At 40.6% G+C, this 22,993-nt stretch overlaps 1 protein-coding gene across 3 annotated transcripts in view; it reads left to right on the plus strand.

The window, feature by feature from the left end:
• Window positions 1–22,993, plus strand: part of B3GLCT (beta 3-glucosyltransferase) — a 69,641-nt gene that overhangs the window by 36,524 nt on the left and 10,124 nt on the right. For all 3 annotated transcript variants that reach the window (XM_037377032.1, XM_037377033.1, XM_037377035.1), the window contains 5 exons: window positions 2,277–2,388; window positions 7,369–7,505; window positions 8,851–8,914; window positions 17,027–17,158; window positions 18,111–18,180. In XM_037377032.1, the coding sequence (XP_037232929.1) occupies window positions 2,277–2,388; window positions 7,369–7,505; window positions 8,851–8,914; window positions 17,027–17,158; window positions 18,111–18,180 (515 nt within the window). The remainder of the gene's footprint in view (window positions 1–2,276; window positions 2,389–7,368; window positions 7,506–8,850; window positions 8,915–17,026; window positions 17,159–18,110; window positions 18,181–22,993) is intronic.

Consider the following 22,993-nt stretch of genomic DNA (forward strand, 5'->3'; position numbering starts at 1 on the left):
AAATGTGTATGCTGTGAGGTCTGCTTAAGACTCTCTGCAGGCCTTACTTAAATACTTAGCCTTGAAAATAATTCTGTTTGTCCATCAATAGCTAGATGAACAAATCATTCTTTTTGTGAACTTATAGGTGCTGTATTCACAGGATGCAGTAATTCTTGTGGGGGTCATTCTAGTGTTTTCTCCTTGCCCTTCATCCACCTGCTTTCATGTAAATCCAGGTATTTATCTCCTGAAGTTCTAGCCGAGCACTAAAGCATGAGAGAAAAGCCTTCAGTCTTCACAAGGCATTGAGTACTATACATTTGTAAAAACGTGAGGGTGTTTGATGCCCTTTCTGTACTTGTTTGGCAAGTTTTAGAAGGAACAGCTAGGAAGCGTCTTTCCCAGCTGATTGTATCTTGTTTGCTTGCTTGAATGGCAAAGACTTGCTCAGCTTTCAGTGTTGAGCAGGCAACAAGCATATGCTTTTATAAACTAAAGGGATGAATGGATCGTGAGTTTTTCTGGCTATTATAGTTTAGCAGATTAAGTATCGTAAGCAGAAAGCAGTGAATAATCAAATACTGTTGCAAGACACAGAGGAAAGGTGGTGTTATAGGAAGATGACTGTCATGGTTTAACCCCAGCCAGCAACTCAGCCCCACGCAGATGCTTGCCCGTTCATCCCCACGGTGGGATGAAGAAGAGAATCAGAGGATAAAAGTGAAAAAACTCATGGGTTGAGATAAAGACAGTTTAATAGGTAAAGCAAAAGCTGTGTGCACAAGCAAAGCAAAACAAAGAATCCATTCACGGCCTCCCATTGGCAGGCAAGTGCTCAGTCACCTCCAGGAAAGCCGGGCTCCATCACACATAACGGCTACTAGGGAAGACAAACACCATCACTCTGAACATCCCCTTCCTTCGTTCCCTCTTCCACCAGCTTTATATGCTGAGCATGATGTCATGTGGTATGGAATATCCCTTCAGTCAGTCGGGGTCAGCTGTCCCGCTTGTGTCCCCTCCCAACCTCTTGTGCACCCCCAGCCCACTCACTGGTGGGGCAGCGTGAGAGGCAGAAAAGGCCTTGGTGCTGTGTAAGCGCTGCTCAGCGGGAACTAAACCATCCCAGTGTTATCGACAGTGTTTTCAGCACAAATCCAAAACATAGCCTCGTAGCAGCTACTGTGGAGGAAATTAACTCCATCCCGCCCAAGCCAGCACAATGACTTGTCCCAGATGGAAAAAGACAACTAGTTCAGCACCTGGTGACCATCTGGTGCTTCTAGCATGTAATTAAATGACCTACAGAGGAAGAAGGTATCACATGTTCTAGCATAAGTAGTTCTCAGATGGTGGGTTTGGTGTTGGGTTTTGGTGTGTTTTGTTTTGGTTTTTACTCAAATACCATTCCCTAAAATATAAATGACCCTATTGCCCTTTTCAGATTATTTTTGCTGACTTAAATTTCTGCTGTTTATTTCCATTGCTAATTTTATCTGTAGACAGTGCTGTAGAGGAAGAAATATGTGATGTTTATGGGTGTTAATTTTCTTATCCCTCTCCTCAGATGATTTGTTTAATTAATCAATGTAAAAGCCCTGCAAAGGAAACTAGACAGGTAAAGACTGGGATTTTTTTTGTGTGTGTCATGAATTAATAAGGCCTTTTTTTTTTTGTTAAGTGTTGGAAGAATTAAGCTGGGAGCTGTAGAGAAATAAGGTATGAGACATTTCTGAAGGAGTCTGATATCCTGCTTTGAGATTAGCGTTGGCTTTGAGGAAGGTAGGGGAGTCCCTTCAGTCTGTGTAGTTTCATTGTACTGGAAAAGCTAATAAGGCTTTTAGGTTGGGGATGATCAGTATCAAAACAGCTGTGAGAGAACCTGTCATTAAGCATTTTCATGATTGTTGCAATGGTGTTAGATGCCCAGCAGTGGGGCTTCTTGGTAGAAAGTTAAGGTACAGAGGGGAAGGTAACTTAAACTGCTGTCTATAAACTTCTGAATTCATAGGTGGCTATTAGACCTATAGTACTATACATCTCTAAGCAGACGTTCTTTATGTATCTCTATTCCTTTCTTTCTGGAATAAGTGGTGCTATATAAATAGATAGCAGCAGAGGCAGTATCTTCATCCATTTACTGTAGTCCTTTGATATGTAATTCTAAGCAGTAAAAGTTTCAGTTTCTGTTTGAGTAAATAATTGATTGCAAAGTATTTTTGGGGAATGTGGGTTGAGTCTATCATTCTGCTCATAAGCCACTTTGTTAGTAAAATGTTAATTTCTTTTGTTAGCTTCTCTGTTACCTATGGTAGGAACTCCTCATGGATTTTCTTCTGTGAAGAAGATACAAGAATACAAGTTGTAAAGCTGCTAGAAACACTTGGAAGATTTGACGGGTCTAAGGTGAAATAAAAATCTAGATATTTAACTTTCTTTTGAATGTGCTTGAATGGGTTTTTAGATGAAATGTGGAATAATTCTAAGTACAAAATTATAAATACAGAGTTTTAGAATTCCCAGTTATGAAACAGTTTTGGTGGTCCAGAATTTAATTTTATAACACTGCCTGGATGACTCAGAGCTCCAAACATTGGAAAAGATGTATTCAAACAGCTTAAAATAGTGGGATAGATTTCTTTTGCTGAGGCTGAGTGTCAGCAGTATAAACGTCTGTCTAGCTGTTGAAGAACTGTTAAATTTGAGCAGAGAGAAGATTCCTTCTGTGGATAGCCTGAAAATGATGTAGCATCAGTAAAAAGATTAATATAGTCTGCTGTGTGGTCCCTTATCCCCATTTTCTTGTCTGTCATCAGTTCTGATTATCATCAGACAGAATGGCTGATGTTAGTTTGACTGTCTCTGATCTAATATAGTAGGATATTTTATTTGCATTCTGTTTCTGAACTGTCTTGGTGATAAGACAGTTTTCTTTACCTGCTAGAAAAGAAATAACACCAAAAGACCTGCAGAACAAAAGAAAAATGCAGTCACCTAGGAACAAAGTAAATTTGGCAACAAAACTGACACGAAAGGTGTTGATGTTTAGAATTCTTAGTGTTCAGAAAAAAAATCAGCTTGATGTACATCCTTTGCCTGGAATAAAAGAAGCCAAAATCTCCTGTGTGAAATGTTTTGCCTATTTATTGTTACCTTGACTGTGTATTAAACTCTGCTTCAGGTCTTACTTTAGCATATTTACTTATTTTGCAGTCACATGGCCTTGTTGTGTTTTCTCATAATTCTTTTCTGAAATGATAGTAATAATATAATAACAATAATTCAGAAGTCTTACATTTTTAAACACTCTGTCTTTGAAATGACTGACTGAATATATTCAGGCCTCTGGAATATCCATTTATTTCTGTTTCAGAAGCATCTACTCCAAATCGATGTTCTCAGAATAGACACATAAATCTTTTGGTTGTAGTTGCTATCCTTACACCAGTTTTAAACTCTCCTTTGCATTACATGTAAATTCTGTTACAATAACAGATTATGTCCCAATCTGCCTTAGAAGGAAAATGTTTTGCTTTTTTACATAGCAATTGTCATCTTAGTGTAACAGTCCATAACTGATTCCTTATATACAGTAGTAGACCATCAGTCACAAAATCTAAGATGAGTTAGACCAGAATGAGCTCATTCATTATTCATTTTAAAATATCAGCAGTCTGCATAATAAAAAGGTAGTATACATTAATCACAATAAAATGTCTACAAGGGGCATGTGAATAGCTGATGAATCTTCAGCTCTTCAGTCTGGATGTGGACTAGTAACAGAACTGTTGAGACTGATACAAGTGTAATATTGAGTGAAAACAGATGTGTAAAAGCATCATGAGGCTGTGGAGGAATGTTAAGAGACTGACCTGCATTGAAAACCAAGGACATTATGGACAGCAATAAAACTAAAAAACAGTGAGGAATGTCTGATTTACATAAAGGCCTCAAGGCAAGCACTTGGATAGTCAATTGCATCTGACCATCAGGAAAGACTTTTTTACTATGAGAGTGACCGAGCACTGACACAGGTTGTCCAGAGTGGTTGTGGAGTCTCCATCCTTGGAGACATCTCACAAGCCATCTGGATGTGGTTCTGGGAAGCCTGCTGTATAGGTGGCCCTGCTTGAGTACAGGAAGTTAGACCAGATGATCCCCAGAGTTCCCTTCCAACCTCAACCCGTCTGTGATTCTGTTTCAACAGCAGATTGATTCAACCTGTGCTTTCATAATGGAAGACACCAGCAAGGTTAAACTAAATTGTATGTGCCACTCCTCCTCCTGTCATCCTAACAGGATGATAGACTACAGCTCCAAGGATACCCAGAATAAGTAGACTGAGCTGATGGGAAGCAATGACTTAGTAGCTGTTGATACCTAAAGGATATAAAAGGCCTGTCTAAAGAACAGTTTGTCTTTGAGAATCATAAAAACTCACAATATGTTGTAGTAACACACAGTGAGGATGTAACAGCTGAAATCTCCTGTCCTCTGTGTCAGACACAAGTCTTGAACAGATGAATTTGGTGTGCTTGTCGTGGTATTTGTAGATAAGTGAATACAAAAGTGAGTAGGTAGAATCAACTTGATTAGGAAGGTAGGTAAAGTCACCTCTGACACCTCCTTGAGGTCTGGTATTGAGTTTTGTTGCATCACATCCCTTTAGCTATTAAAGTGGTCTAAAGACTTTGGAGTGCTTTTACTAAAGGTAGGTGATTTTTGCCATTTTTGAAGCACAATATATTAACTGATCTGGTGGATGGTAGTTACCCATAATGTGATAAATCACATTCTTTTTTTTTTAATCTACATTTTTGCCAATATGCAATTAGATTACCATAATTCCTTAAATTAGTTTTTAAGTTCCTTTACATGTAACTAATATAATCTTGTAAGCCAGCCTGCACAAATTGACTTGTTCTACATATCAGTGTAGTAAATAAACAATGTTATGACCAAATAAGCTTGGAGCGTATTGGCTGTAACTTCAAATGCCTTCACTGTGATTTGTGGCTTAATATTGCTAGAAATAATATTATGTGAAAGCCTGAGGAGGGTATATGTATGGGTTTAATTTTCTGTGGTTTATAGAGGAATTACAGTGGTTGGTTGGTTGTTTCGGTTTTTTAATCCATAGATGGTTTTGGTGTAAAAACTAGCATGCATAATCAGGATAAGTAAAGATTTTTTTCACTCTAGCATAACAAAGTGAAGGTCCAGAAAAAAACTGTCTACAGATGGAAAAAAATCCCCACTGTTACCTTCTCCATATATTGTGTTGTGTCAGTTTAACTTTGGCTGTTTCCTCAATAGATTACTGAACACGTACCTCTTATCTCCATGTGCCTCTTGAGGCTTATGGGACCAAACAAGTTTTCAGCATTTGTGTTACCTGGGGAAGTCGCTAGACAAATACAAGATATATTCAATTTAGGTTTTTTTGAGAATTCATGGGAAATGCACTCAGCGCCTCACACATGTATACATACACGTGCACACCATGTTACACTTGTATCAGTCCCTTGGAAAGTCAGTGTTCCTTGTCAGAGGCAGCATCCCATTTCTTTGACTCATGGTTGTTTGTACAGGTCCTGGCCATCCTTGTAGAGGTGGGGTTCTTGAAGCAGGCAGCACCCCATGGGTTTGACTCAATGTGTGCAGCAAGACAAGCATCACTGGTAGCTCTTGAGGGCTGGCCTTTTGTGGAGCCAGGTTGAGTCCTGGCTGGAAGCTGAGGACGTTGCCAGGCTGAATGTCCTCTGGGGCAGCCGTGCTTGCATACTCCTGCCAGGCTCAGCTGGTTGGCTTTAGCTGGAGTTGTCTCATGGTGCATGCAGACCTCTCCTGCTGTTAGCTGACTCTACCGTGCCCTGACCAAATCTCACTCATTGCTCCTGAACTCTGGGGAGCTATAAAATTTAGCTCAGTCTATATAGCAACATCTGCTGGGAGTTAGAAAGATGGCTACTGAGACACAAGATCCTCTTGGGTTAAGCTGTTGTGGTTATTTTTGCTAGGTGTTTCTACAAGTATTTTTGCTTGAATATTTTCCCTGGTGTCTTGAATTTTGTAGTAATCATCTCAGGTGAAGTCTGTGAACTGTGCTAATACCTTGAAGGAATTTTTCATTGTTGCATTCGGGAACTTGCATATATCCGCTTTGAAATTCCATCTGTCTAGCCTCTTTTACACTAGGGAACTTAAAAGGGGAGAAAAATCTAACATTAGATTACTAATTAGTCCAGCCAGGACTATACATGTATGTATACATGTGTGAGGCGCTGAGTGCAGTAATCTAATTAGTAATCTAATACAGATTAGAGCGCAGGGAGTGTGGAGAAGGAGAATCTTTCATGAAAAAACATTTGCCCTAACTTTGAATCTATTTTAGTGATGATAAATTGTCAGGAAAAAGAAAAGCCAGATTTATTGTCATGATGCAAGGAACTTCACGCTTTAAAGATTTAATATAACCATTAAGGTGATTCAGAATTCTGATTCATTGTTTGTACTTGCAGGCCTGAAAAGCCATTTATTTTTTAAATTATATATACACTTACATTCTTTTTTCCCTTCATTACAGTCCTTATTCTGCAAAAATGTTGGGGAATATTTGTTTTATATCCACTCTAAACAGAAATATTAAGACAACTGACAGTAATGTTAAAGAAATAGTAGTAAAATATGCTAATTATTTTCAGGTACAGCAGAGTCAGTAGTAAATTCTTAAGCACTTTTTTAAAACTCTACTACTACTACTTAATTTTTTACTTTAAAAATGCATACTTGGGACCCTCTTCATTTAACTGCTTTGAAGATCAAGGTATTTAAAATGTATTTCCTTTTTAACTTCCCTAGTATAGAAAAGGCTAGACAGATGGAAATTCAAAATGAGTATATATCAAGTTCCTGAATGTAGTGCTTTCGAGTGTCTGTCTAGTCAGTAGTTGGTAATCAATTTGCGTGGTCAAATATTGGACCAGGTTGCACAGAGATGTTGTGGAGTGTACTCAAAACACGACTGTACAGAGTCCTAGGCAGCCTGGTCTGGCTGACCCTGCTTGAGTAGAGGGATAGGACTAGATGATCTCAAGAGCCCCCTTCCAACCTCAACCCTTCTGTGATTTTGGGATTCAGTGCTCTTGGAACGGGTGGGATCTAGGGCATATGCTGGAGTTTGAACCTGCCATGTGTATTTAAATTCAGAGAACTGCCTGTAGTTTCATTTCTTACCAAGTACAATTTTTTGTCTGGATTATTGTGAACAGTATGCTTCCCTTGTTTTTGTTTTCAGGTTTGCTTTATTCAGCATGAATGCAGTTGTCATCTTCACTAAAAGGATGCTGTAGATGAACAAAATTGTTTCCTATATTCCTTTTACAGGAGTGGTTTTTAGGTAAAGCATTATATGATGAAGAATCTACAATAATTCACCATTATGCCTTTGCTGAAAATCCTACAGTCTTTAAATTTCCAGATTTTGCTGCTGGTTGGGCGCTTAGCATTCCCCTCGTTAACAAGTAAGACTTGAATTTTTAATCACTTCTTGTTTATTGATAGTAATTAAGAATGTTTAATTTATACAGTTTTCCTAGGTGCTAATCAATGTTATTTTAATGAGTTATGATTTCATATGGATTAATTTTTTATATAAAAGGTGAAGATGTTCTTGCAGAACAGTTGAAGGTTTATTGCAGGTCGTGTAGATATGCAAAGTCAAATGTTAATTTTGAGCTGTTTTTGAACTGAAGCTCTGATTGCAGCTTAGCTATGGCAGACAGCTTGGGATGTGCTCAGCCAGTGCAGGCTGGCCTCTCATGGATTTAACTTCAGAGCCTACATCGAGCTTTTGCTGCTGCCACCAATATGAGCAGTGTCCATGCTGATACATGAAGTCTGCTTTAGTCTGAGGATCTCAGGTGTGTGGGAAGATGTTCAACCAGGCACAGTAATGTACAGCTAGCTCCAGGTATGCCTACAGAGATTTGGGCTCCCACTACACTTACCCAGAAAATACTGCTTTGATAAAATTCAATTTATTCCTTATTCTATACATTCCAAGCATAATTATTACAAAGAAACACTTAAGAATTCATTAGTAGACAAGAGTACAGAAGCAGATTTCTGTATCGTTGCTGTGCGTATGATATATTTTGCTCTACATCACACCAGCTAGTTAATAGTTGTCCAGGACTAGTTATTCAACTGGTTCAGTACCATCTCTTGTCATTTTAAAAATGTATTCTCCTCCAGACAGCAGTTCTATTCATGGGTCTTAAGAGTGACTGTGTTGCCCTCTAGAACTGTTTGTGATGCTATAGAGGCAACCTAGATATTTATTTCAGATTAGATGCTTAGTTTTTAAATGAGATCTGAAAAGTTCGTAGATTTCAGAAGTTGAATGCACCTTGCTGTAGCAAGGATTGATGTGTTCATAAATTGAAGGTGCCTAAATACTGGTCCTTGGAATACACAAAAAAGAGAATACTGTCTGAATTTTGAGATGCTGATCAATATTGAGCCTTAAATGCACTGCGGCTTTTGATCTGTTAAAAATACTGTGCCAGACTGTCTACTCCAGATGAAAACTTTCTTCTTGGGTAGGAAGGATGTATCAAATGTGTGTGCTGAAAACAAATATCATCACCCTTGTACTCAGATGAGGAAAAAAAAAAAAAGAAAAAGAGATATAAGTTGCTTCATGGGGCAATAAATACAGTGGTGTGATTTCCTCACACACACACCCCCACCCCCCAACCCTCCCCCGGTAAGATGGTCAATAATATCAGCCACACTTTGCTGCCTACACTAATGAATGGTTTATTTTTTTAATATGTTTTTGAGTAAATTTCTTCATCTTTATAGGCTTGCAAAGAAGCTGAAAAGTGAACCACTCAAGTCAGACTTCACGATAGATTTAAAGCATGAGGTAAGCAGTAATGTGATGAAAGAAGAATTGTCTAAAATCTATGTATATGAATTGTGATAAATTACTATGGAAATAATAGATTTTTCTTAGATGTTGCTAAAGAGTTTGACTGCAATGGCACGTTTAATTTCTTTCCCTTCCTTTAGAATATTGTAATACTTTAAAACTATTTCAAGCATAGAAGAATTCATAAATAAAATTGCATTTGTATGCGAATACATGGTTGTATGCAGTCAGGTTTCTTCTAAGTCTTGCTCTATAAAGAAGGAGAAAGACTTCCAATTCATGAAGCATAAGCTCATGTGAATAGTATCTCAGGTATTAGCCTGCCTCGCTCACTTTCTAAATCAGACTCTAGAGAGCTAAATAAGATGGAGTTTGGATTAAGTACTCTCAGCATCCTAACTGATGTGTGAATAATCAGCTTTGCAATTTGCAGTATGGAAATCTGGAAAATATTTTTGCCTCTGGTTTGCAACAGTTTTAAAAGATAACCACTAGGTCTTCCAGAGGATGAGCTGACTGGAAGGAACATGAGGAGAAAGGAGTGGGAGGATCTGAAAGAGTATCAGTGCTACTTTTCTAAAGCTTTTTTATTTCTTCTGCCTTAAAAATGTCTGTGCAGCCCAGGGTTTTGTACTGACACCAAAGTCAACTCCTGAACCAGGGTGGAAGGGGAGGATGAATTTGGAATAAACTTGCAGATTTTGGCCTGAAATTATGAGTGATTGTGAATTCATTTTAATTGTTAAAAACTCCTAAAAGTCAGCTATAAAATGTGGTTCCAGCCCCCACCCACCCCCCTCCCCCAACTGACCTTACTTAAAACTACTGCTGCTGTTCCAGATCTTTATTCTGTGATGGTTATAAACCTCCTTACTTCCAACATGAATCTATAGTGTGTATGTAGAGTATAAATTGGTGGCATATTTACATGAATTTGGATTTGTGCCAACACTGTTCTTTCACATAGTTTCCCCTCCTTGACTGATGTATTTCTCAAAAGCAATTGGACACCTCTCAGCTTTTATTTTGCTACGTGAAACAAGCCAACAAGCTGTTTCTTTCCTCTTGTTAATTTTTCTAAATGCAAGACCTTGGGCTTCACACTGTTAATCTTTTTGTAAGTTGCCTCAAAGTCATTCCTGTATTCCCAGTATTCCAGTCTACCTCAGCACTGACAAAGCCTCTAAACATAGTATCATTAAAAAAAAAATAAATCATTAGCAGACATTTCTTTTATGTGCCACAGATTGCTTAATGAAAAACAATTGATCACTTGACTGGCAAAATTACTTCCATCCACTCCTTATTCTGTGAGCAGTTCATTGCATAAGTTTCATTTCAAATTTATTGCCATTGATAACCTATTGCAGCCCTGTAGTCGTTCTTTCTGCACAGTCTCATGTCTCCGTAGAGACAGTTCCATTCCCCCTCACTTATTTCATAAATCATCATCATCTTCTTAAATCATTTTTATCTCTACGTGCTTCTTAAGTGAATCAAGATTGACAACAAATCAAAGGATATAAACTGTGATCTTTAGTAATTGTTAGTAAGGTTTAAATTTATGAAGGATGATAAATGTTTTAAGGAATGTTTAGTTTGAGAGAGTGCTAATAACATGTGCCTCTAATCTTTGGTATTTTATTTGGCTCTGTATAAGACTTTTTTCACTCTACTACTTTCTAAGTCCCCGTTTCTTATATCTGTAACATTTATATTACTTTCCATCAGGGAAGCCTATCTTGAAAATATGTGCATTTTCAAAAAGTCTAAAAAAAAAATAGCTACAAATGAGCAGCAGCATGACAAAAACCCTTTACCAATGTCGAGCATATTCCCTGATGCTTTTTCAGAATTGGAAGTGAACAATGGATTTTTTTGTATATTTAACATTAGATTTGAACTAGAACTCAGACTAAGAATATTTATGTCTTTTTATTGTAAATCCATTTCCATCATTTTAGGAACAGTTTGTCATCCTGTGCTGTAACCCAGACTGGCGTTCTAAACTCACTTCTGCAATATGATAGCTTCACACCTTTCTAAGGCTGCCTGTTGAAGATTCCATTATTCAGTGGGAGATCTTAGCACATTATGAACTTTCATAAATAATTCACGTTACAATTGTTAAATATCTTCAGTGCTGCAGGATTGTTGCTTCTTTGTTGGTTCATGTGATAGACATTAATTCTGAGTAGCTGAATTCTGAACTAATACAGGGACAACTGGTTAAAGGATCAGGAGCACAAGTGATGTTCTCCTCTGTCCTTCCAGTTGCAGGGAATGGCAAGGGAAGAAACAGGAGGAGCCAGCAGATCGATACCTGGCTCTGAGCCTGGTGTCACTGGCAGAATTTTGGGGTTTTCAATCACGGGTCAGTTTACACGACAGCAGGCCTGCTGGCAACAGATGGGGTGCACCTGTCACAAAAGGGACAAAGGATCTTTGCACAGGAGTTATCAGTGCTCACTGAAAGAGCTTAAAACTGCATTTGAAGGGGGAAACAGATAAAAGAAGGCTCGCTAGAGGTAAGCCTGGTGGCAGCACGCCACTGTTTGAGGGACGTTGTGCTAGTGAGGTCCTTCAATCTGCTGTGTCCGTGGAGGCAGGGGATAGAGATCCACATGGCAGGAAAGATGCGAGGCTTATTGATGTGTTAGAAACCACGGAAGCGCTTGGCAATTAGGCCTTCTCCCCCGAGATCAATAGCCCAACTGAAGTGCATCTACACCACTGCACACACTGTGGGCAACAAACGGGAGCAGCTGGAAGCCATTGTGCAGCAGGGGAACTGGCATAGCTGCCATCACAGAAACGTGGTGGGATGACTCGCACAGCTGGAGGGCTGCAGTGGATGGTATGAACTCTTCAGAAGAGATAGGCAAGGAGGGAGAGGCAGTTGGGTAGCTGTGTGTTAGGGAGTGTTTTGATTGCCTGGAGCTTGATGATGGTGGTGATAGGGTTGAGTGTTTATGGGCAAGACTCAGGGGGACGGCCAACAGGGCAGACATTGTGGTGGGAGTCTGTTATAGACCACCCAGCCAGGATGAAGAAGCAGACAAAATATTCTGTAAGCAGCTGGGAGAAGTCTCACAGTCGCTAGCCCTTGTTCTCGTGGGGGACTTCACCTTACCAGCTGTCTGCTGAAAGTCCAATGCAGCAGAGAGGAAACAGTCCACAAGAGTTCCTGGAGCACGTGGAAGAGACCTTCCTGACACAGCTGGTGAGGGAGCCAACTAGGGAAGGCATCTCGCTGGACCTGATGTTTGTGAACAGAGAAGGACTTGTGGGTTGGAGGCTGTCTTGGGCACAGCAATCAGAAGATGACAGTGGTTTTGATTCTCAGAGGGGTAAGGAGGGGGTCAGCAGAACTGCTGCCTTGGACTTCAGGAGGGCACTTTGGCCTGTTTAGGAGCCTGGTTGGCAGAGTCCCTTGGGAGGCAGTCCTGAAGGGCCCAGGGGTCCAGGAAGGCTGGACATTCTTCAGGAAGGAAGTCCTAAAGCGCAGGAGCCGGCTGTCTCCATGAGCCGAAAGACGAGCTGGTGGGGAAGACGGGCCTGGCTGAACAGAGCTTTGGCTGGAACTCGGGGAAAAAAGGAGAGTTGGCCACCTCTGGAAGAAGGGGCAGGCAACTCAGGAGGACTACAAGGATGTTGTGAGGTTATGCAGGGAGAAAATCAAAAGGGGAAAAGCCCAACTGGAAATTCATCTGGTTACTGCTGTAAAAGGCAATAAAAAATGTTTCTCTAAATACATTAGCAACAGGAGGACGAAGGAGGATCTCCATCCTGTATTGGTTGTGGGGGAAAACATCATGACAAAGGATGAGGAAAAGGCTGATGTACTGAATGCCATCTTTGCCTCAGTCTTCCACAGTAAGACCAGTTGTTCTCCAGGTACCCAGCCCCCCTGAGCTGGAAGACAGGGACAGGGAGCAGAGTGAAGCCCCCATAATCCAAGGGGAAATGGTCAGTGACTTGCTGCACTGCTTAGACACACACAAGTCTATGGGGTTGGATGGGACCCACCTGAGGGTACTGAGGGAGCTGATGGAAGGGCTCACCAAGCCACTTTCAATCATTTATCAGCAGTCCTGGCTGACTGGGGAGGTCCCAGTTGACTGGAGGTTGGCCAATGTGATGCCCATCTGCAAGAAGGGCAGGAAGGAGGATCTGAGGAGCTACAGGCCTGTCAGCCTGACCTCGGTGCAGGGGAAGGTTATGGAGCAGGTCATCTTCAGTGCCATTACATTGCACGTAGAGAACAACCAGGTGGTCAGGACCAGCCATTATGGGTTTATGAAAGGCAGGTCCTCCTTGACAAACCTGGTCTCCTTCTACAACAAGATGACCTGCTTAGTGGATGAGGGAAAGGCTGTGGATGTTGTCTACCTGGACCTTAGTGAAGCCTTTGACATCGTCTCCCACAGCATTCTCCTGGAGAGGTGGGCTGTGCATACCTTGCATGTGTGTCCTCTGTGCTGGGTTAGAAGCTGGCTGGCTGGCCGAGCCCAAAGAGTGGTGGTGAACGGAGTTACATCCAGCTGGTGGCCAGTCACAAGTGGTGCTCTCCAGGGCTCAGTGCTGGGGCCAGTCCTGTTCAATCTCTTTATCAATGATCTAGATGAGAGGATCGAGTGCGCCCTCAGAAAGCTGGCAGACGACACCAAGTTGGGGGACAGGATCTGCGGGAGGGCAGGAGGCTCTGCAGAGGGGTCTGGGCAGGCTGGGCCGATGGGCCGAGGCCAGTGGTGTGAGGTTCAACCAGGCTCAGTGCCGGGCCCTGCCCGTGGGTCACACCAGCCCCAGGCAGCGCTACAGGCTGGGGCAGGGGGCTGGGAACTGCCCGGTGGGAAAGGGCCTGGGGGTGCTGGCTGACAGCCGGCTGGGCATGAGCCCCCAGTGTGCCCAGGTGGCCAAGGGGCCAGCAGCGTCCTGGCTGGTGTCAGAAACAGTGTGGCCAGCAGGGCCAGGGCAGTGACCGCTCCCTGGACTGGGCACTGGTGAGGCCGCACCTCGAACCCTGGGTTCAGTGTCGGGCCCCTCGCTGCAGGAGGGACGTCGAGGGGCTGGAGCGTGTCCAGGGAAGGGCAGCGGGGCTGGGGAAGGGGCTGGGGCACAAGTCCTGTGAGGAGCAGCTGAGGGAGCTGGGGGTGTTCAGCCTGGAGAGGAGGAGGCTGAGGGGAGACCTTATCGCTCTCTGCAGCTGCCTGACAGGAGGGGGTAGGCAGGTGGGGTCGGTCTCTTCTCCCACAGAACAAGCAATAGAGTGAGAGGAAATGGCCTCAAGTTGCACCAGGGGAGGTTTAGATAGAATATTAGGAAAAATTTATTCACGGAAAGGGTGGTCAAGCATTGGAACAGGCTGCCCAGGGAGGTGGTTGAGTCACCATCCCTGGAGGCATTTAAGAGATGTGTAGGTGTGGCGCTTGGGGACATGGTTCAGTGGTGGACTTGGCAGTGCTGGGTTAATGGTTGGACTCAATGATCTTAAAGGTGTTTTCTGACCTAAACAATGTTATGAATTTATGAATCTTAAAGTGGCCTGGAAGCTCTTTAGAAATGTCATCCCTTGCTGTTACGTTGTCTTCCAGCTGCAATGCAGGGACAGGAACTACTTACATTCCATAATGTCTATGTGGTGACAAGGCAGAAGATAACCTTGGAGATGTATGTGTGTTTTTTGGCTGCTCCTTACCTTGAGCATGTGTTACATGCCACTTCCATACTCCTTCTCTACTTCAGGCCCTGTCAACAGTATTTGTCTTAACTGCCACTAATGTTTATTCATTTTTCTTCCATATAGAGTGGCCTTTCCCTTTAGTTACTTTGTTGAAGTCATCTGTAATGCTAAGATCATCTGTGCTTTCAGCAGCGTTGGTAAAACAGCAAATAAACAGACCACTTAATAATGACAAGGCTAAGAGAAATTAGAACTTGCAAACTACAAAACTCACTGTCTTGAAAGAACATGCAGCTGAATTAACAGTATTTTAGCAGGTTGCTATCAGCTGTGCAGCAGGAGTAACCATGCTTGTGCTCACAGCTCCCAGTCATCTACTCAGTTACAAGGAAGAAAAGTCTTTTAAACTCTTCAGTGCAGTCAAACTACATGTTTTTACTTTGCAGTTGAGGTGGTCTAAGAGCTTATGTGTAGTTATGATGGCCCAGTTATCAGCAACTTGCTAAAAACTCATCAGTTAATGTCTTCTACTATGTGACTGTACCTTATCAAAAATCTTTCAAACCTGGAAGCTTAAGTTTCAAAAATATTGTATTCTCAAGCCTGCCTCTAGTCCTAACAGGGCCTGTAACAAACTGGTGCTTTTGTTTTATTCCAAGTTCCAGAAGGAGCTGTATGTAGGTAGTTCTGATTTTCTGAGGATGTTGAGACCTAAATGAGATGGGCAGGAAAATGATCATCTGTAAATTAGAAGTCTGTAACGGGTTTGGTGACTTGGGCTTGTCCAGACCATACTTAATATGCTTTGTTTGGACTGAGTTCCTCCAGAACGCCTAGGAGAAGGAAATATTATGCCCTCTTAGTAATACCTTAATAATCAGATTATTTACTAAAAGAGGAGCTGAATTCTGGCCCTGATGGGATTTAAAGCTTTAACGTTTAAAATTGTATAGGTTTAAAGTTCCTAAGTAGGCATAAAACAGTGGAAAGGAGACTCCTTTTCATTGCCTTTGCTGCGTGCTGGGTCTGGTCCCATTTTCCAGTGAAGTATTTAATTTGTTTTCCATGCAAGAGCCATTGGGAATATGAGTAGATAACATGGGAAACAGAAACTAGAACCCAAGACTGATTTTTCTTCTGTTAGAGAAGTCCCATTCCTCCCATGCAGTAGAGTCGGGCTCCCCTTCACTGCACTACCTTTTTGGTTCCAAGAATATTGCTTTTTGTGCAGTAACTCGGTTTCACGAGGTAGCACGGAGAGTGTCTGTCCCAGAATATCTGTGGTATCTTGGTGCAGGCACTCTTTGAAAACTAGAAGCTGTAACTTTTGACTGAGTTAGGCAGGAGCAAACTTCAAACCCAGATCTCCTACATCTTGAGTATATGCTCAAACAGTTCTTGTCCAAAGGTGCTTTCACATCTTTGGCCTGTCGTCAAGAGAGACTAAGCATTCAGAATTGGGAGTGTATGGCAGTGCTGCTGGGAAGCTCTGAATCCACATACATACTGAGATATTGTTTTCTGCCTTTTAGATTTTTAAGAACTTAATTTTGTTCTTACAAGTTTTCAAACAGTTTTATATGAAATTAAGTTAATCTTCTAACTGTTCTGAGGTAGGCACCCAGTGTAGAACTTTCGCCCCTGAATACTTAGTCTGGCAAAGTTACAAGCAGTGTAAAAGTATTGCAGTAGAAATGTTGAGCAAGTCTAAATGTTCTCGATGTACCATGAAGTACAGATTGAAATACTACCATTATGAGTTCGATGTAAATACAAAGGTGGTGTTTGGGGTTTTTTTATCTTCAAGACATCACCATTTTGCTTCTTCCTTTTTCCTCTCTGAAGTTTGGCTGGCTTTTTATTGTTGCTACATTTAAAATGGACAAGAGTCTACTATAGGATAGCCTATCTGTTACATTATCCATTTTATTTTACAGCGTCTCAAAGTTTCATTACTGATTTTGAGCATTTTAAATTGCCACCAGAGAATGGATGTATTTTGAAAAGCTGAAAATTGCCACATAGGCTATTCCAAATTATCAAAATAATTTTAAAAGAGCAACACAATAAGCATTTTTGTTTAAAAGAAGGTGTAAGTATTCAATCTACCATTTCTTATAAAAGTTAAAGAGGGAAGTTGTTTTGATGTGCTTAAATATACGATACTAATTGTAATTCTATAAAGCAAATTTTAAAACTTGTCTGTCTATAGAATTTCTTTTGTAGCAGAAAGATTACATATTGGTGCTGGAAATGTGAGCAAAAGGTAAGGGATGCAGCTAGTCAACTGAGGCACAAATCTTCTACAGCATCCCATATTTTTCAGTTTTCCTATTAAGTTTGTCCTGTGATATGATTTCTTCTGTGCCCTAAGAATTTTTATCCAGTTTCATTAATGATATAAATGTTTTCTATTTTGATAGATTGCCCTGTATATTTGGCAGAAAGGGGAAGGACCACATCTTACTCCGGTGCCTGAGTTCTGCACAGATGATGTGAGCTCACATAAGGTTGATCGCTGTGCAACAACGTTCAGTAATTTTCTGCCACTCTGTGTAAGTACCATATTTTAAATACCACTTACTTAGTAAAGGTAAAACGCTTACTAAAATGCATAATACTTTAAAAATCTCAAACCTTAAGAATAATTTTTTTAAAAAAGAAAGTTTGTTCTGGCATTTATCTATTTTTTTATATGCTTGAAGCCTTCCGTGGCACAGGATATTTCATGGCAAACAAATACTGCATATGCTTTAATGGGTCTTTCTACCACAATGTTTGAACAGCATGTGATCTGTAAAGTATTCCTCCTTACATTTCTGTGAGATACTGAAGTATAAATAATCTTTTTTCACAGATGGAAATCTAAAACTTCTTGAGGCTCAAGATAAAATGTAATATAGTATTTGGTGCATTAAAGTACGACCCATCTCTTCTACCTCTAGCATAATGCATTTATGATTTTATGGGTTAAGAGTTGCTAGAGGCCAGTAAATGTTCCATGCTTCCAGCAGAGCAAAATTCTAGGTGCCAAGAAGGAAAACAAAAGTGGTTAAATGATTTTTACAGTGGAGGAAGTGCAAAGATTTCTGCTGTGTAGCATTTAAGCTTCTTTTTCCAAGTATGATACAGTTCAACATGTTCTCATAGTGATGAATTTCAAAAAAAATTAAGACAACATTATTTTTCAGATGAATCATTCTTAGTTCAACAAGTTCTACTGCTCATTCTCTTTTCCTAATAGGTGTTTTAATTTATTTTAGAAGGCTACATCAATGGAAAAAGTATTTCAATACTGTTATTTCAGGAATTTTAAACAACTAGTGACCTTTTTTTCATGAGACAAAGATGTACTTTCTAGTGTATTACTAGTACCCTATTTTACTTGATATGCTATACAACGAAAAGATATTTTCTATTTTATTATATGTATGGACATACATATCCTATAAAATGTTAAAGGTGGAGCCTGCAATTAAAAAAATAATTTTTGTTCTGTTCATATAGGGAGAGCCAGTGAAAAAGGAAGATGTATTTGTTGCTGTAAAAACATGTCGGAAATTTCATGGTGACAGAAGTAAGTTGCTGGTTGGTCAAGGTAGTACTTCTATGCAATATAGTTTATGAAATTAGTATTTTAAAAACTAAGCTGATATATGCTGTGTAGCTCTTGGAACTAGATGTTTGCAAAATCCACAGGGAAACATGAAAGCTTCAGAACTGTAAACAGCTTATTTTGGGAGAAATTTTTGCTATTCAGAGTTCTTCAGGAGCACTGTGAAATGTTTAAGATGAAGAGTTGTGGTCGTTTGATGTTTCAATCATGAGTGATTGGTTGGTAAAAATCCTGAAATGGAGTATCAAAAATATGCATAAAGTTAGCTTATACTGTTGTAATTGGGAGACATTACAGTATTTATTATTACAGCATCTATTAATATCCTTCGGTGTGTTTCCTCCAGCTAATTGGTTCACTTCGGTTCTTCGTACTAGCAGTAAACAATTGTGCAGCTGTGTAGTGGCTGTTTCAGACATTTGAACAAGCTGAAAGGTGTCTCCCCTCCTCCTTCCTTTTGTTCTGCCTGTCCCTCCAGTAGAAGATACGAGCTTACGCTGTCATATTGCTTCTGTCTATTGTCACCCTATGTAATTAGATGTGTGCATGTGTTTTATGATGCTTGGAATGGGAAATTTTGTCTCTTGTAGAAATCTGATCATCTGTAGTACTTTGTGCAAGGCATGGCCCAGATCAAGAGTCTCTCAAATGTGCAACACTATAGCATGCTTCACCTGGAACTTGTAGTGTTATGCAAGTAATGGTAATCACCATGAAAATATGACCATGCTATCCATTGTAAAAACAATAAATGAAAAAACGTTAGGACAGCCAAACAAGATATGTTCAATGAGTATTAACTTCCTTCTCAGAGGCATGGAAAATAAAGACACAGAGAGACACCCAGCTTCATCTAATACACAGTAAGGCTCAGCTAAGTTTAAGTAGATCCAGTGTCTACAAAACTTGAACAGAAAAATTCCAAATCCACTTATTTAACAGAAGAAAGTCTACCTACTTAATGCCACCTACCAGTCCATTCTAGTTTACTTCTAGACATTTCCTTAATAAGGAAATTCAGGAATGGATTTATTTCCAGGAATTTACTTGAATTTTGTGTGCCCTTGAATACTCCAGTTATGTAGTATTGTCAGCATTAGGCTTAGTTTGTTCATAAATGTAATTTGAAGTGATTAGTATTGGGAAAAAATTGAAAATGAAGTAATGGTTAGTAGTTTTAACAAATTTGGGGGGCATTTTGCCACACATTGTCAGAGGACAGAATGAAGATAAAAGCTCTTTTTGTAACTGAGTCCCTCTTTGCTAATGCATCCAAAACTGTAGGTTCTGCTCTTCTAAATTTAGACTATTTGCCAGTTGCTGGTTTGTTTGTTTGGTTTTTTTCTTCAAAATAAGATTTATGGAACTTCTTTCTTAATGTTACTGCACTCGATGAGGCACGTTTCTAGTAATTTAATCACATAATAATTAGGCTATCTTTAAAGTAGCTTTTGACAAACCAAAATTGACTGTCCTGTAATTGGAGTTCACTGAAGAGTTCTCCTTTCTGGATCCATGTTTATTTTCTTACATCAAAATTAAAACCAAAAAACCCACCAAACCTGAAAAGTCAGAAAAGAACATAAGGCTTCAAAAAGATGGTGTAAACATCTTTCAAGAAACACCTGTTGAAGACTGAGGAAAATTCTTGAACTTTCCTCACAGCTTCCAGAGTTATGCAATAGAGGATAATCTTACTCAAGATTTTGAAAGATTAATGGATGCCAGCTTCAGAGAGCTCTTTTTACCTGGTAAGTCATTTTTTATTGTATGCCAAAAACTACATTAGTGCAACATTAAGGCTTGGAATTCGATGTGCAAAAGCAGCTAAATTTTACTTCAGAATTTACTTCAGCTACACTACGCCTTACACATACTGTATATGGTTATATAAGATTTTAAGACTGCAAACATGCATCAAGGTTCTAGAAGTAGCACAAATAAAATATAATCAAGAGATTAGAGCTGACCTTCTATAAATACCTCTGTAGTGCAGTGTTAAAAGTTCTGTGTGATCATAGTATTAATACATATAGCTAAATATTCGCATCGACAGCTAGCCCAGAATTTCATGTAGTTGTTCTTTCTTGGGAACATATGAGTTATTAGAAATTACAAAGTTGTTTTTTTTTTATTTACAAAATTTTATTTACAAAGTCTTGTTACAATTATTTACAAAGTATTACAGATTACAAAGGGATACGGTTTACAATAGGCACTAGTCTGGGTGGTGACACTTCTGTCAAAACAAGTGAGGAAGAGAGACACTTAGCTAGTAGCCCCCTTGTTAGACCATTTAACTGAGGTGAGACTCAGGTCCTTGCTGCTGTGAACTCTTCATTTATACAAAGAAGGAAGACTCCACTGAAGAAATTCAGAGGCTCAGTCTGTAGCAGCAGATAGTTCTGTATGTCAAAGTACCCTGCTGAGGTTGAGGTCCTTGGCTGGAGAAAGGTAAAACAGCGTTTACAGGTCAGTCTCTTCTGCCAGGTGAAGGTTGGAAGCATTTTGTATGTCTGTGATGTTTCTGTACTGGGGCCTTGTTTTCTGAAAGCTTTCTGGGTTTGTTCTTCTGATAAACATTTTTCAAGTAGAACATTTCCCCAAAATAGAAAATAATTTCCTGGCTACTTGTTTTCTTATTCTAGTTAAAAATTAAAATGTACACATGGCATTCTCTGCCAAATAAAGCCTGATTATGCAGTGTTATGTGATGTAATGTGGCATTTTATTATATAGGGGATAGAGTTAATGCATTGTGAAATTCCTGGCTTTGCATTTCAAAACTCCACCATAATGTTATATGAACATTTTTTTTTTGTCCATAATTCCCTTTGGATTTGTTATGCAAAATTTGAGAGCAGTTTTACATTCCTTTAAAAAACTTCTGAAAGCAGTATTGGCCACTGCACAATGCTACAGAAGTGAAGTTATATTTTTTTTTTCCAAATTTGAAATCCTTTCCATTAGTGCATTGAGATCTTACTACTCTGTCTTAACTGTTACCTTTCAACTTATTTCAGTGTTACCAAATTGACTGTTGGTCAATCAAGAATAATAAATCCTTCAAATCTGTGTGTGATCAGAGTAGAGGAAAGCGAGCAAGTAGGTAGGCAGCAAACATCAGATTGGACGATGGATGATTCCACCAAGGGGCTAAAACGAGCTCTTCACAAGCATCGGAGTTACATAGAAGCAAAGGGAATTTAAAGGGCTGCTGCGTTGGCTCTGGCTGGACACCAGGTGCCCACCACAGCCACCTCCCTCCTCAGCTGGGCAGGAAAGAGAAAATTACAAAAGGCTCCTGGGTCGAGATAAGGGCAGGGAGATCCCTCAGCAGTTACATGAAACAGGCCCGACTCAGGGGAAAAAAATAATTTATTGACAATCAGATCAGAGTAGGATAATAAGAAAAATAGCAAATCTTAAAAGCACCTTCCCCCTACCGCTCCCTTCTTCCGAGGCTTAACTTCACTCCTGATTTTTTTCAACCTCCTCCCCCCTCAGCGGGACAGGGAATAGGGTCACTTCGTCACTTGTCTCTGCTGCTCCTTCCTTCTCAGGGGATGGTCCTCACACTCTTCTGTGCCAGCCTGGGGTCTCTCCCATGGGAGGCAGCTCTCCACACACTTCTCCAATGTGAGCCCTTCCCACGGGCTGCACTTCTTTATCCACTGCCCCGGCCGGGGCCCTGCCCGGGCTGCGGGGGGGAGCTGCTCCCCCGCGGGCTCCGTGGGCTGGGGGCACAGCCTGCCCCGCCGGGGGCTGCCCCGCGGGCTGGGGGAGCCGCTGCTGCGGCGCCCGGAGCCCCCCGGCCCCTCCGCACCGCCCGGGGCTGCGGGGCTGCTGCGCTCGCTCTCTCGCTGCCGCAGGGGGGTTTTACCCCCTGCTCAATACGCAGCCCCTGAGGCGCTGCCGCTGTCGCTGGTGGGCTCGGCCTTGGCCAGCGGCGGGTCCCTCTGGGAGCCGGCTGGCACTGGCCCGTGGGCCGTGGGGGAAGCTTCTGGCAGCAACTCGCTGAAGCCGCCCCTGTGGCCCCCCCCCTACCAAAACCTGCCATGCAGACCCAGTACAGCAACAAACATAAAATTAGGTGATGGATGAATTCAGCAAGGGACTGAAGTTCTTCAGAAGCATCACAGTTATATAGCAGCAAAGGGAAGTTATAAAAATACTTCCTCCATTTAAAGAACCAGCTGCAACCAATGAGGCCTACCGGGTGGTGTCAAAGAACACAAAGCAATGACACAATGACAGCAGAATGCAGGGTTTCAAAGTTGGTCATCCAAGTCCTGACCACTTAATTTTTAAAATGGAAAAAAAGATTTTTTTAATCACATGGTTCTCTTCCAAACACCATCCAGATGTTTGGCCTTTTTTATGTTACTCATAATTTTTTCACTTCTGGATATAATTTAAATATTCATAGTATCATTGTTAGAATTTTGTATGATCAGTTTAAAATGATTATGTGAAATGGAAAACTGATAAGGGAAGGATTGCTTTTGTAGATAAGCATTAAGCAGTCCTTGTTTTAATAGAACATCCATGGGGTCAAAATTGGTTGTATGATATTTATAAATGTCCCTTCTATGAGTGTGTCTCCAGGAACAGGTGCTTTTGAGCATTAATACAGCACTGCTGTCAGATATGATGTACATAACACAAGTGTAGTATTTCCAAATGTTCATTTCGTCTGTTTCTGATTCAGAATATTTAAATGCTGTACAGTTGGATGTGCTGTTTTTAAAATGCGACAGTTTCCACACTGGAA

The sequence above is a fragment of the Falco rusticolus genome, chromosome 2 (assembly GCF_015220075.1).
Source record: "Falco rusticolus isolate bFalRus1 chromosome 2, bFalRus1.pri, whole genome shotgun sequence".
NCBI classification, from domain to species: domain Eukaryota; kingdom Metazoa; phylum Chordata; class Aves; order Falconiformes; family Falconidae; genus Falco; species Falco rusticolus.